This window comes from Pundamilia nyererei, unplaced genomic scaffold, assembly GCF_000239375.1.
Source record: "Pundamilia nyererei isolate P.nyererei 1_Seehausen unplaced genomic scaffold, PunNye1.0 scaffold00055, whole genome shotgun sequence".
Lineage (NCBI taxonomy): Eukaryota > Metazoa > Chordata > Actinopteri > Cichliformes > Cichlidae > Pundamilia > Pundamilia nyererei.
Genome location: NW_005187456.1, coordinates 1,650,387 through 1,663,872, shown reverse-complemented (window position 1 = coordinate 1,663,872; position 13,486 = coordinate 1,650,387). Strand labels below are relative to the sequence as shown.

General features: G+C 40.0%; 1 protein-coding gene across 18 annotated transcripts in view; it reads left to right on the top strand.

Moving 5' to 3' along the window:
- mycbp2 (MYC binding protein 2) overlaps nucleotides 1–13,486 on the top strand; it is a 61,313-nt gene that overhangs the window by 6,965 nt on the left and 40,862 nt on the right. For all 18 annotated transcript variants that reach the window (XM_013911030.1, XM_013911023.1, XM_013911028.1 and 15 more), the window contains exons 3-16: nucleotides 2,492–2,707; nucleotides 3,909–4,062; nucleotides 4,263–4,459; nucleotides 5,512–5,754; nucleotides 6,092–6,163; nucleotides 6,360–6,456; nucleotides 6,553–6,626; nucleotides 9,289–9,427; nucleotides 9,651–9,727; nucleotides 10,918–11,122; nucleotides 11,223–11,387; nucleotides 11,531–11,689; nucleotides 11,823–12,027; nucleotides 12,174–12,319. In XM_013911030.1, the coding sequence (XP_013766484.1) occupies nucleotides 2,492–2,707; nucleotides 3,909–4,062; nucleotides 4,263–4,459; nucleotides 5,512–5,754; nucleotides 6,092–6,163; nucleotides 6,360–6,456; nucleotides 6,553–6,626; nucleotides 9,289–9,427; nucleotides 9,651–9,727; nucleotides 10,918–11,122; nucleotides 11,223–11,387; nucleotides 11,531–11,689; nucleotides 11,823–12,027; nucleotides 12,174–12,319 (2,149 nt within the window). The remainder of the gene's footprint in view (nucleotides 1–2,491; nucleotides 2,708–3,908; nucleotides 4,063–4,262; nucleotides 4,460–5,511; nucleotides 5,755–6,091; nucleotides 6,164–6,359; nucleotides 6,457–6,552; nucleotides 6,627–9,288; nucleotides 9,428–9,650; nucleotides 9,728–10,917; nucleotides 11,123–11,222; nucleotides 11,388–11,530; nucleotides 11,690–11,822; nucleotides 12,028–12,173; nucleotides 12,320–13,486) is intronic.

The following is a 13,486-nucleotide window of genomic DNA, read 5'->3' as shown; positions in this document are numbered from 1 at the left end:
AGTTAAAAAGCTTGAGTTAAAACAGACAGTTGCTACGCTGACTGGGGTTTGGTTTGAACTTGTTTTAGAGTACATCTGTTAGGCAATTCATGATGCTATGGACTAAAAGTCAGGATACCTTGTCTTCAATTTATCTTTCATCTGTGGTCCATGACTTCTTGTTTCTCAGTAAAGGGTTGGTTGCAGTAGCTTAGGACTGCTAATGTATTGCAAACATATATGGAAATTCTATACCACTCTCCATGATGGTGCTCTCCACACTGCTCTCTCAAATGGCATGAAATGATGAGTAATGCTTCTGAAAAATTTAATTTATCATTATACTGCTGCGGCTCTTGTAGTGATGGTGTAAAAAGCTATTTTGGTGAAGTGTGCTGCATGTGAACCCACAATATTGAGTTTGGCTGCTACTTCAAATATGTCTCAAAGCCTAGTGCTGTCATACAGAGATGAGCTGCAGAAGTAACAGTTAAAAATTAAATAAAAGCTACTGCAATTGCTTTATGTAGATGGAGACATATCTATAGCGATCAGAACGTATTGTTTTGATCATATAAATCATTTTTATTCACATAATTGATACATGATATAACCAGATTTTTTTTTTTCCCCTTCTTTTTTGTATTTAAGAACATTTATAAAGTAACAAACCATAGGTACGACTTTATGTTGTAATCTAAGTACCTCTTTGCACTAAAGATTTTGGTTTCTTTTATCTAGCATTAACTCCAAATCTTTTAATTACATTTAATCAGATGACCATCTAGTCTAATAATGTCTTCATGCTTATTAATATAGGGTTGAAGCTTGAACGGTTTGGAAGCAAGACACAAAAAAAATTGTATAAATATTAATCAAACAATAAATGTCTTGGTATCCAGTTCTTGTAGAGACGGGCCAAAACTGCTGAGCTTCTTGCATTAAACCCACAGCTTCAACTTGCAGGATTTTGATGTACCTTACCCTTCGGTTTTTACTTTATCTCCTCAGAAATCATATTTTCCTTGCTTCATGGGTTGTTACAGTCTTCTGTGTTCAAAAAGGCTTTAAGTGCTCCGTGCAGACAATGTGCTTCTTTGTAAATACTGCACAGTCACTTGGTCACAAGAGGCTAGGTAGGAAAGCAGGAGACATAAGTGTTAGATGAAGGCTGGAGGCTGATTTGAGCTGAAAATGAATGACCTTTCTTCCCAAATAGATGACATCACCCTCTGTGACGGTGATGCCAAAAGCGCAACACTGGGAGAGAGGGACAATCGATCAATGTGATTCTCTAGAGGTTGCCTCAGGACTGTAGATCAAAATGCTTTGCTTGGTGGGATGGTGAAAGCTTATCAGTTAGTTTATCAAGTTTCTCTGTGAGCTGTAGTTTCTCCAGTGATTATTTGGATTGGAGTCCTTAATCTTTGATGTAATGATTAGGATGTAAATTCTCCCTGTTGACTGGTCCAACTCGTTTACATCAGTGATGGCTGACTTGATATTACAAACAGCACTTAGTGTAACACAATTAAACAACATGCAAGAGGCACCATCAGCAAGACTTCTCTGAAATGTCTTTTTGTTTCTAATCCCAGTAGGCATGGGTAGAGATTGTAGACTGTTTGCCTGTTCAGTGTTAATAATTGAACCTTTTAATTATAATTGTGTAACATAATGAGGATTTTTAAAAATATTTTTAATTGAAGAATTATCTGCTTTAAATTTCTCACCTCACTGCACAACAGTGATGATTTACGTTTATTATTATCTTTTTATTTATTTTTTTAGAAATAACTTGGCCATGCCAGCTTATTTTCTCTTGAGTGCCTTTTAAAACTTTAATTTCACCACCTTTTTTGTTGCAAAGACATCCTTAAGCATTTTTTCAGTTTAACTTTTAAGTTGAGCTCGAACTAAGTGGACTAAAGGACACGTTTGCGCACTGTTTATTCAGAATATTGTGTAATTAATTTTGCAACGGTTCTTGAAATTGGGAAACGCTCGCCTAGTCTGTACAAAGCAAGTGTCCTTAGGAGTCTGAAGCAGAATGAAGAGTTCTTTATTTTCACAGTCACCACGTGAGAGGACAGTGATGGAACTAACCGTGTAAATATGGTGTTCAGCAGACGTCTTACAATCCCAATTTATTTTGGTTATATAATTTTGTTTCAACTTGCATGTAACAGAAAACATCTGCACAGAGTCCCTGAGGTGTAGATTTCGGGAGATTTTCTCTGAGGGATTCTTACCTCATTTGTTGTGGTCAGTAGGCAATGTGCTTTAGAAGTGGGGAGGGTATCGTCAGTGGGCCAAATTAAATTCCTTCTAAAGTAACTGAGTCATGAGGTACACAAAGGAGGAATGGATTACCTACTTGTCAATGTACAGCAGTTATTTTACTGTACCAAAGTGTATTGAATTTTACTATAAATATTGATGTTACAGTTTATAAATGTGGTTTATAATGAGGATTTTCTAACTGACCCTCCTCACTCTTGTTTCCACACAGGCCGAGAGTCTAGATGGAGCACTCTGCGTGCCAGACATCAAGCTACACAGCAACCCTTCTGCATTCAATGTCTACTGCAACGTGCGGCACTGTGTGCTGGACTGGCAGCAAAGAGAGGCCTCCCTGGCGCTGGCCTCCAGGAGCTCGGTACAGAGCGGCGACTCAGACAGCGAGGAGGAGGAGGAGTACCGCGAACCAGCCGTGAAGCTGCCAAAGGTATAAGCAGGGAAGAGCAATATCAGCTGCTTATGTTGTTGTTAGCTGCACTTCCTACTAAAGCGAGCCAGCGTATTCTTTTGATGGATCTGTGAGATCCTTTAGGGCTTATTGTTTTTATTGTCATAATTGAGGTTTGTGTTACCAGAGATTTCAAACAACCCCCACCCCAAATCCTGTGAGGCTTCCCCAACTATGTCCTTTTCTCCGTGTGCCTGTTAGAAAAATAAATTCACTCTGTGCCCCTGCTGTTGCCGGGCTGACATTTACACCTGGGAGCAAATTTTACAGTTTGATTTCTAATAAAACTGTCTAAATTAGTTTTCTAAATCTGCATGACAGAAAACTTTTGCTCAATGAAAATACTTGCATCTTATGAATACTGAGTGCTGCTGCTCCCTCGTTCACAGCATTTTTGGATTTGACTTTTTTTTTTTATTACTATTATTTTTATTTAATTTTTAAAAACCAGATCCCCATCACGATGCAATCCTCTCAGGGATTTGTCTCCTTCTGGTCCCGATCTAGTGATCTTTCACTCTTTGTTTCACACTTCATTGTTTAAAAATAATCCTGACTAATCAGTTTTGTTAAGATAAATGTTGTTTTATCATTGATACCTATGAAATGATTGGTATTGATATATTTGCCAATTTGATCTTTAATTTTAGCTCAATAACGGTGGCTAACAAACACTGTGATCGTAAGCGTCAGTGAAGTCTCAGCTACAAAAATCTTGAAAGTCTTTTTAAAAATATTATGTGTTTTGCAATTTTCCATTATTTTTTCGTGCTGTGCCATTTGTATCCTCCTGTACATTAAAAAAAAAAATCCATTATACTATATTCGTTACACTGATTTTAAGCTTTCACAAAACAAGTTCTTCAATGAGACATGAAAGGACATTTGAATCATTATGTGATTCACTAACAAGCAATTCTGAGAGGGGAATGCTGAATGCCTTCCACTCTTCTCCACATAGCCAAGTAGGTCTGTCATTATACAAAATCTAAGTCCTTCGTAGTCCTCTGCATGCTGTGGGGCCCTGATCAGATGTAGTGGCATTGACTGTAAACATCCACTTCAAACCTTTTAGGGCATGCTCATCTGTTTGTTTTAAAATATATAAAAGAAAGCAATTTAACTTGGAGTGCGTTGTTGATTAGCTCATAGAAACCGTGTTCCTTTGGTGCATCTGCAGATCATTGGCATTGGCCTGTGTGGGGTTTTTGAGCTGATAAAAGAGACTCGGTTCTCTCACCCTCTGCTGTGCCTGCGTAGCCTGCAGGCCTTGCTGGACATGCTGCAGGGACAACAGCCTGAGGGCTTCCAGACTGAGCCACCTGATGTGTTAGGTAAAGCAGTATGTGTACTGTCTAATGCATTCCAATGTAATTAGCATATTGTATTTGAAGTATAAAATGCTTATTTTTATGTTGAATCTACCAAATATATAACGTTTGTCGTTATTACTTTGTTCAGCCATCTTTACATATTACACTTTAATTGTTTCCTCAAATGGCCAACCTTCCAACCATTTGTTTTGCTTTGCCAGAGTCTCTTTTCCAGTTGTTGTTGGAGACCACGGTTCGGAGCACAGGACCCAATGACCCAACGGGACAGGCCATCACTGCGCTGTCCTGTGCCTGCCTCTTCAGTCTGGTGGTGGCCTGGGGAGACACGGGGAAGATCCTCCAGGCAGTTTCTGCCATTCTTACAAATAATGGCAGTCATGCCTGCCAGACAATACAGGTAAGCAACTAATTCAAACAAATTTGACTGATTGTACATGTGTGTCTTAACTCTTTTTACATGTCTATGATTCATTTTCGAAATCAAAGACAATGTAAGAAGAGTGTCAGTCCACTCTAGTCTTTGTACTTTTTTGTTATGCGTTTCTAGAACAAGTACATTCTGAGATTTCACAATATTTAAATGATTATCTGTTTAAATCTCAGTCAGATGTCTTGGAAGTAGACATTTATGTGATCCTCTTTGGTTAAGCACAAGCTGGAATCCGTTGAATATGATCTTTTCAGTTTCTAAACATTTTCCACCAGAACATGTAACCCTTCTCTCATGTGCTCCATATTGGTAAACATGTTTTTGATTACCAAAGTGCATGCTGAAGTGGATAAAGTAACCTGGCTCCATGCGTTTCTCAGTGCAGGGAGTCTCAGGGCAGTGTCTGGACAGCACAAATTGAGTTTTGGAAAATGTCAGGCTGCTCTGATCTCCGGTTTGATTATTTTACCCTGACTGCATTCTTCCGCCAATTAGTCATTCTTCTGTTTGCTTCTGTCCATAGCTTGTCTTTTGCAATGTTTTTTTTATTTCCTCTGCTCTATACCAAGCTGTTCTTTCGAATTCTTTGCCAAGTTGAACAGCAAGTGCTAATAAGTGGAAAGGGTTTGTGACTGAAAACATACTTTTCCTTTTTCTGCATTTGGATGCAATTTCCACATGTGATAGTGGCATAGCGGGGACTTGTAGGCTCACACATTTTATCCTATATAAACACCGGGCTGTGTTTGTATTTGTTTTTTCCCCTTCTTTGCTTATCTTTTATGTATTAACTGGATTATGAATCATCACAATGGCAGTCAGGCTTTTTGGGAAATGTGGGTCTGCGCCTGTCTATGTTCCGTTTCTTTTTTTTCTTTTGTGTTTGTTTGCTTTTGTGTTAACAGTAAGATCAGAAGTATGTGTAATGGCTGCCATGGGAGATTGTGTGAAAATGCCACAGACAAAAAAATGTACAGGAAACTGCAAGTTTTCCTTCTTGTCTTCCTAAATCTCACCAGGTTCCCACCATACTGAACGCGTTACAGAGGAGTGTACAGGCTGTTCTGGTGGGAAAGATTCAGATCCAGGATTGGTTTGGAAATGGCATCAAACGTGCAGCCTTGATGAACAAGTGGGTCCTGAAGGAGGTGACCATTGATGAAGATGAGCGCTGCCTCCTGCAGACTGATGGTTCCTTCCTGTATTTGCTCTGCAAGGATGGACTCTACAAAGTGGGCTCTGGATACAGCGGCACTGTCAGGGTGCGTAGCAAGAGCTGCATATCAGCTGATAGCAAGAGCTGCATATCAGCTTTGTGCAGTTATATTGCTTGAATTTTTCAAAAGCTTTCTGCAGCGTCAGAAAATGACTTGGCTTCAAAAAACGTCAAATTTTTTATTTTTTTTAAAAATACCCAGTTTATGGAAAAAAATTGTTTGGCGCAACATGGTTTTTCTTCCAACTTTGTTATGACTTTAAAAGTGAAAATTAAGATCATTTTCATTATTCATCAAATAAACCTTTTTTGCTTTGTATGACTTTATTTAAGGCTTGTAACTGTTAGTTTTTGTCTTCTCGTGTGTATTCAATTCCTCACAGGGCCACGTGTACAACTCCACGTCTCGAATCAGAAACCGAAAGGAGAAAAGATCCTGGCTGGGCTTTGCTCAGGTGAGTAATGCAAATATTGACATGTACACATTTTTCTTACATTTTGTTGAATAAGAATAAAGAAAACGTTGAAATATGTGTACGTGTATGTACGTATTTATATACACATGTGTGTATATATGTACGTATACACGTGTATATAAACACGATTGGAGCTAGTCATTGACTTCATTGATCATCTGTGTTTTGTCTTCAGGGGTATTTGTTGTATCGGGACACAAGTAACCACAGTATGTCGGCCCTGAAGATCAACCCTGAGACTCTGGAGCATGAGGGGACGGTTGCAATGCCAGGTCATTTATTGACTTGTTTTTAAACACCTCAATTAGGCATTAAATTTTCAGTGAACAAAATATCAGGTATATTAACCATCACATTGAATTTTGCAGGTCAGCATTCAGATGGACAGAACATCATCTTCACTGATGGAGAATATATTAACCAGATTGCAGCCTGCAAAGATGTAAGTTTAGTGTTCCTGCTAAAGCCCATCAGTATTCAGTTTTACAGTAACACACTTCATCTTTTTTAGACTCTTAGAAGAATGTGGTGAACTTAAACTGAAACTGATTCAGTATGCAAAATCTATGTTTTTCCTGCATGTTTAACTAAACCCTGAAGAAGCTAGCTGTGCATCTGTACTGCTGAGTCTGCTGTAAACACAGGGGAGAGAGCTGGCTTTATTATGCACCCACTTTCTTTTTAATTCTAATGAAATTGTAGTTTTGAATTAAGATAGTTGCAAATTTATTCACATTAATATAAATCTATAGGCAAGGTAAAAGGCTTTCGGTGCAGGAAGCTATCTGGTTTCCATTTGTAGTTTGCTTATAGTCCATGGTCAATAGGCAAATCATGTTTGAACAGGCTTAGATTGTCCGTTAACATGGCAAGGCAGAGAGGCAGCGTATTTCGCCTAAATGCAGTTGTGAAATCATCTGTCAAACAACGATTTAGCTTTAAGCCTTTGAAATTTATCTGCTTTCATTAACGGTGACTGGCAGATGGAACAGGAAGTCTTGCCCTACTCATCTGATGACTACAGAGGAAGCATCAAGAAACTTGCTGTTGACAACAGAAGCAACTGCTGGATTTATGGCCCTGCATTTATAGCCATTTGCATAGCTTTTAGGCTCTGCAGAAAGCAGGATTAAGGAATTCAACCAATGCAGAGGCCAGCAGTGAGGATGCTATATGTAGGCTGACTGAAAATTAGTTGAAACATTTGCAAACGGAAAAACAGCAGTGTTCGCTATGGCGTGCGATCAGATATCAAGAATACATTAAGAGAAGCAAAAAAAACGGTGGCTGCTGTGGACGGTATGTTGTTTGGTTTGCTCTGCATAGCATCTATGGATTACCAGTGGAGTACCACGCTTGGACCTTGAAGTTCCCAGATTCAAAAAACAAGTCGCTGACTCTCTCAGAGAAGCACTTCTTCCATTAGTACCTACTTGGATCGGCTCAGTGTGTTTTCCATTGCAATAGAGTACAACCTAAGTGTGTGGGGTCGTTATAACAACACAGCCAAGCATCCCGTGACATAATTTGTATGTGACATGAACGCTACAACAAAAGCAGACATCAAGGCAATGGTAGATGTGCTGATCAGTCTGACGTCACATTTTCGGATCGCTTTCAGGTACTAAAAAAAGTACCTGGTACCAGATATTACCACTTAATGGAAAACCTTAAAACCTGTGTCAGTCCGTACCAAGCCGCCCCAAGTAGGTAAAAATGGAAAAAGGGCTATACAGAGAATTGTTTTGCTTCTCTTTTGAATTGTCAAACTTGAATTGAATGGGGAAAGATGGCCACTTCATACCAGCTGGTATGAATTCTCATAGTGACAAATCATTTTTACACGCACTTGTGCAATGACATCCTTACCTTCTTAACAGTGCTATCTGCTTCGTTTCCTTTTGTTAGTTAAAATGAGGTTAACTTTTCAACTTGACTGGACCAGTGAGGCATCTGTCCCTCCCTCACTCCAAAAAGACTCTCAGCTGATCACCAGCTGTGCCGTACAGGGGGTCCAGCTGTGTTTGTGTGTGTTGTGTATATGTGTGTGTGGCAGTGAGGCAAATGGCACCACATGTGGGTATTCTCCGGAGAGCTTAATCTCTCAAGCAGTTATCTGCATAAGCACTCTGTAATGTGAGTGGGGGAGGGGAGTCTCTGAAATCCATATATCTGCCATTGCAGCAAGGCTGTTTCTACACTAATCAAAGGGGGTGGAGTACTGCATGGGGCTCAGAAGCTATATGCATTTATAGTGATCAGCTGGCAGCTTAAACCACCTATAGTTGGAGTTTAATGATTTGAGGCCCATATGCTCTGCTCTGTGGAAATTAAAGCACATTAGATGAGTCTGTCATTATCACCACGCAGTGAAAACCAGAATAGTCCCACGTCCCAGCATCCACCCCTCAGTTATATCCCTGTTATCTTATAATTATTTCCTCGAGGTCTTCCCATTTTTACTGTTTTCTTTTCTGTAAATCGTCACGGCCATAGTCATATGTCCTGCGCTCTGCCATGAATCAATGTGATCAATCAGCGTGTCACGCTCTACACCATGCTATTAATATTGTCACTGAAGGGGATTTCAGTACTTCTCTCCACTAATTTATATATAAAACACAATTCTGAGTTGATTAATAAGTAGAACCTGTGAAGAATGGACAAGATTTTTTTGCACCTAAAACTTTTTGTTTTCTGTTTGTAGTCCAAAATCTATTGACTTTAGTTGAGAGGGCTTTGGCTGCATACATGTAAACAGCTATCATGAAAAGCAAAAGAGTGATTGAATGTGCTTTAATATACACAATGATGAGCAGATTGAGATAGAAGCTTTGGGCTGGATGTCCACACTAAAAGCCCCCAAAATATTGTCCGTTATCCCCAGAGGCTAAGTCAGCAGACTAGCTAATAAGTTGTAATGAATGAGTAATTGATTCTTCATGCAGTTCATTAGTTATTCACTTTGGGTGTGACCCATTGTAATGATGGGAGCAGGGATGCATTTTCTCTAAACAGAAGTGTCTTTTGTTAAATGGGCCTGGACCATACGTGACACTGTTGCAGTGTTTTGCCATGAAGCTAAGCTGTGTTCTTTCCTGCAGGATGGTTTTGTAGTACGGATCTATACTATGAGTTCAGACCCGGCCCTGCAGCAGGAACTGCAGCTTAAGCTGGCAAGGAAATGTCTGCATGCTTGTGGCATCTCTCTTTTTGACCTCGAGAAGGATCTGCACATCATCAGTAAGTGATGCAAAATACAGATAATATGTGTAATAAAGCTTCACATGCTTTTATATACCTGCTGGAAGCATTCTGCAGTATACTTGTGTTTGCAAGGTTGCAAATGTGTCAAAAATTGCTCATAACTTAATGGGATTCTTTTTAAAAAAAAAAAAATGGTGCACAGTACTTCCAATCCTGTCCCGTTGTGTTTTTGGCTCTAAATGCTATGTTCTTCTCTCAGGCACAGGCTTTGATGAAGAGGCAGCATTGCTTGGAGCAGGCAGGGAGTTTGCTCTGATGAAAACTGCCTCAGGAAAGGTGAGACTGGTGGCGTGTCTGAAATGTTTAACAAAAATGAATGTTGGAACCGCTTCAGCTGCTGAGCTTAAGAGCTTTTGTCTTGCCAATGACAGACCAGGCACTTTGAAGGGTGAACCTGTGGTGGGGGAAGGACTCAGTTGTGTTCCTGCTTGTTTGACTGCATTAAGCCCATCGTACAATTTAACATTCCTGCAGTTTATAACATCTGTACATAGTTAGCCTTAGTCAGATTTTCCAACATCAAGCTGCACAAAAGCCTAATAAGACAGACCTTTATGTTTAGGAAATGTTTGCTAGCCCTCTTAGCTAAATTATCTTTAAATAATACAAAATTACAGAGTTGTTTTTATGTCTTAATGTCTGCCTTTTTTGTGCTGTCAGGACACAGCCTTTATTAGTGGTTATAGGCAGGCTGAGCTAAAAAGCTTCTGAACTGGCGTTCCTGTATTTCAGCCAGCTATGCAGTGAGTCTCGCCCTACAGTACAATGTCAGCAACTTCAGGGAGGCACAACAAGGCAGACTGGAAGAGAAGCTTCCTATAGTTTTTGAATTTATATAAGAGTAGAATCAACAGGTGTTATCAAAACTGTCGATACAAGTAATTAAGTGATCAGAGGTTTACAATACTCTCTTGTATAATAAGATGAGAATGCTAACTATGAATGTGGTTTGGGTGTGTGATTGTTTGTGCCTTTTTATTTTTTGTAGGTGTGGCACAGTGTGCTTCTCTTCTGCAGTAGATAGCAGATAGTTGTGTGTTACACATTCCTTTGTGTAGAGACCTAAACTCACAACGCGTTTTATCTGCATATTACCCAGAGTGGATGGGTACAATGGGGAACAGATGAATTTTATCCATAAGAAAGTATAAGCATTTAACTCATGACCCAGATTGGGTATGCTTAATGCATGCTACTGTTCTCTCAAATGCTACTGGAGGTAGTGGAGTTGTTTCCAAAGTGAGTGCTGGATAATCTGAGTCATAAAAATTATTTTGCATACCACACCAGACTTTTACATATATGACTAAAAGCTCTCGTATTTGAATTGGCAGCATACACACAAACAAACTTTAGTATAAGAGCCTCAGACTAACATTTTGTAATCTTAAATTTTCTTTTAAAACCCAAACTGTTTTCAGTCTTTTTGCATGTGTTTAAATGAGTCTCCTTGTGTTTTATTTTAGATCTACTATACAGGAAAATACCAGAGTCTGGGTATAAAACAGGGTGGCCCATCAGCAGGGAAATGGGTGGAATTGCCCGTTACGAAATCTCCGAAGATTGTCCAGTTCTCAGTCGGCCATGATGGCTCTCATGCGCTGCTAGTGGCTGAAGATGGAAGTGTATTCTTCACAGGGTCTGCCAGCAAAGGGGAAGATGGAGAATCTAGTGAGATGACTGTTTTCAAACATTCACCTTGTTAAAACCGGAATGAAAGCCAACTTGGCTGAGAAGCTAAATGTGATGTCTGTTGTGTTCTTTTTTTCAGCTAAAAGTCGTAGACAGCCCAAGCCGTACAAGCCCAAGAAGATGATCAAACTGGAGACCAAGACAGCCGTGTACACAGCATGCAACAATGGCAGCAGCAGCATTGTCACCAAGGATGGAGAACTCTACATGTTTGGCAAAGATGCTATATACAGTGACAGCACCTGTGAGTTGACAGAAATGGAGCATAGATATTTCAACATTTCCTTGTCTGGTTTAATCAACGCTCTACAATAATTAAAATTTGTGTCCAAAAGAATTGCTCATTCTCTAAAATCTTTATATTCAATATTATTTTCCTCTCTACAGGTCAGGTGACAGACCTCAAAGGTCATTTTGTAACTCAGGTTGCCATGGGTAAGGCTCACACATGTGTTCTGACCAAAAACGGTGAAGTGTGGACGTTTGGGGTGAATAACAAAGGCCAGTGTGGTAGAGACACCGGAGCCATGAGCCAGGCAGGAAAAGGTGAGAAGATGGACAAACACACACAGACAGATAAACATAATAAAATCACTCAATTTGAGTTTTCCATTTAAGTACCGTTTTAAATTCTGATCGATCTGATGATTTTCTTTTTTTGTGGACATATCTGTTGTAGCATTTGGTGTTGAGAACATGGCCACAGCCATGGATGAGGACCTAGAGGATGAGTTGGAGGAGAAAGAAGAGAAGAGCATGATGTGCCAGCCAGGCATGCACAAGTGGAAATTGGACCAGTGCATGGTTTGCACAGTGTGTGGAGACTGCACTGGCTACGGTGCCAGTTGTGTCAGTAGTGGACGACCAGACAGAGTGCCGGGAGGGTAAGGGACTTATGTCAGGACAGCATCTGTGTTCTTAGGAACCAAAAAAAATACTCGTGACTGATGGGATCTTTTTAACTGCAGTAAAAAAAAAAAGAAAAAAAAAGTGATATGAATATCTGTTTTGTTTGTTTACTTTGAACCAGTATCTGTGGCTGTGGATCTGGAGAGTCTGGCTGCTCAGCGTGTGGCTGTTGCAAAGCCTGTGCCAGGGAGCTCGATGGTCAGGAGGCCAGGCAGAGAGGCATCTTTGACGCTGTGAAGGAGATGATTCCATTGGACCTGTTGTTAGGTATGCTAAATGATGTCTTCCAGCATATTACTTAAAGCCCAGATTTTAATCGTGTTGGCGCAGTGACAAATGCAAGGAGCTAGCCAAAGAACTGCCCATGCTATTTTGGTTCATGTGAGTGTAAAAGTGCAAAGGGAGTGGGCAATGAAATATTCAAGTAAGGATTTAAAGACAAAAAGACTCTGCGTGCCACATATCTCGTCGTTCTGAAATGTGCCAATCACAGTGAGAAATAGAGAAATGGCATTTCCAAGAAGTCCTTGAGTCATCTGCATGGTTTACACCTGCATTTGGGAGAGCAACAGTGGCACGCAGCATTGTTAAGCTGCAGGATATAACATTTCCCGCATAAACAGGAGAACACGAAGTTACATGGACTGCTGAGAGTAGAGGTATATGTGGTTATTCTGTGGCATCCAGTCGTGGTAAATACAGAGGATGGCGGTGCATAACAGCACTACCCTCTGGTCTGGCAGTTCTAAATTAGAGGCTGCAATTCTGTCAACATAACAGAAGTGAGTACACGCCTGTGCAGTGTTGCTAAAGTATCAAACGATTCACTTTGCAGTAAATGCTTTACAGTAAGGTTGTTCTTCCTTTTTCATGAAACAAAAGGTTCAACTTTTTAGAATGATGGCTTTTCACAGCTCTTTGCACAAAATTTCTGGAAAGAAAAATCTGCTCTTCAGAGACAAATAGTTTTAGCTGCTCTTTTCTAGAGTGGTTATGTTGCTCCATTTTTCTCTTTAAGACTCCCCAAAGGTGTTCTGTTGGATTCGAGTGAGGCGAGATAGTTTCTCCTCTTGTGTGGTTTTGGCAGTGTGCTTCGAATTGTTGTTATGCTGGAAGAGTTCTGGTGACTGGGTGCTGGGTGCTATCTTGTCAGCCAGTATTTTAGTATATCCACAGGCATTTATGGTTGCCATCTATAAATGTTCTCTCCCCAAGACCTTTAGCTCTCATGCTGCCCCTTATTATCGCACTCCCACCTCACTGCTTCGCTGCTGGTCATTGCATTGACTGTTGTAGTTGTGGTCTTATTTGAGCTGAGCAGATTTATCTTGATGTCATCTGACTGAAGAATGTGTGCTCTCAATAGACATCGCATTTCTTTTCTCGTTCTTTAGCAAAGTTTAATCTTGTAGTTTTTTTTTTTTTTTTTTTTTT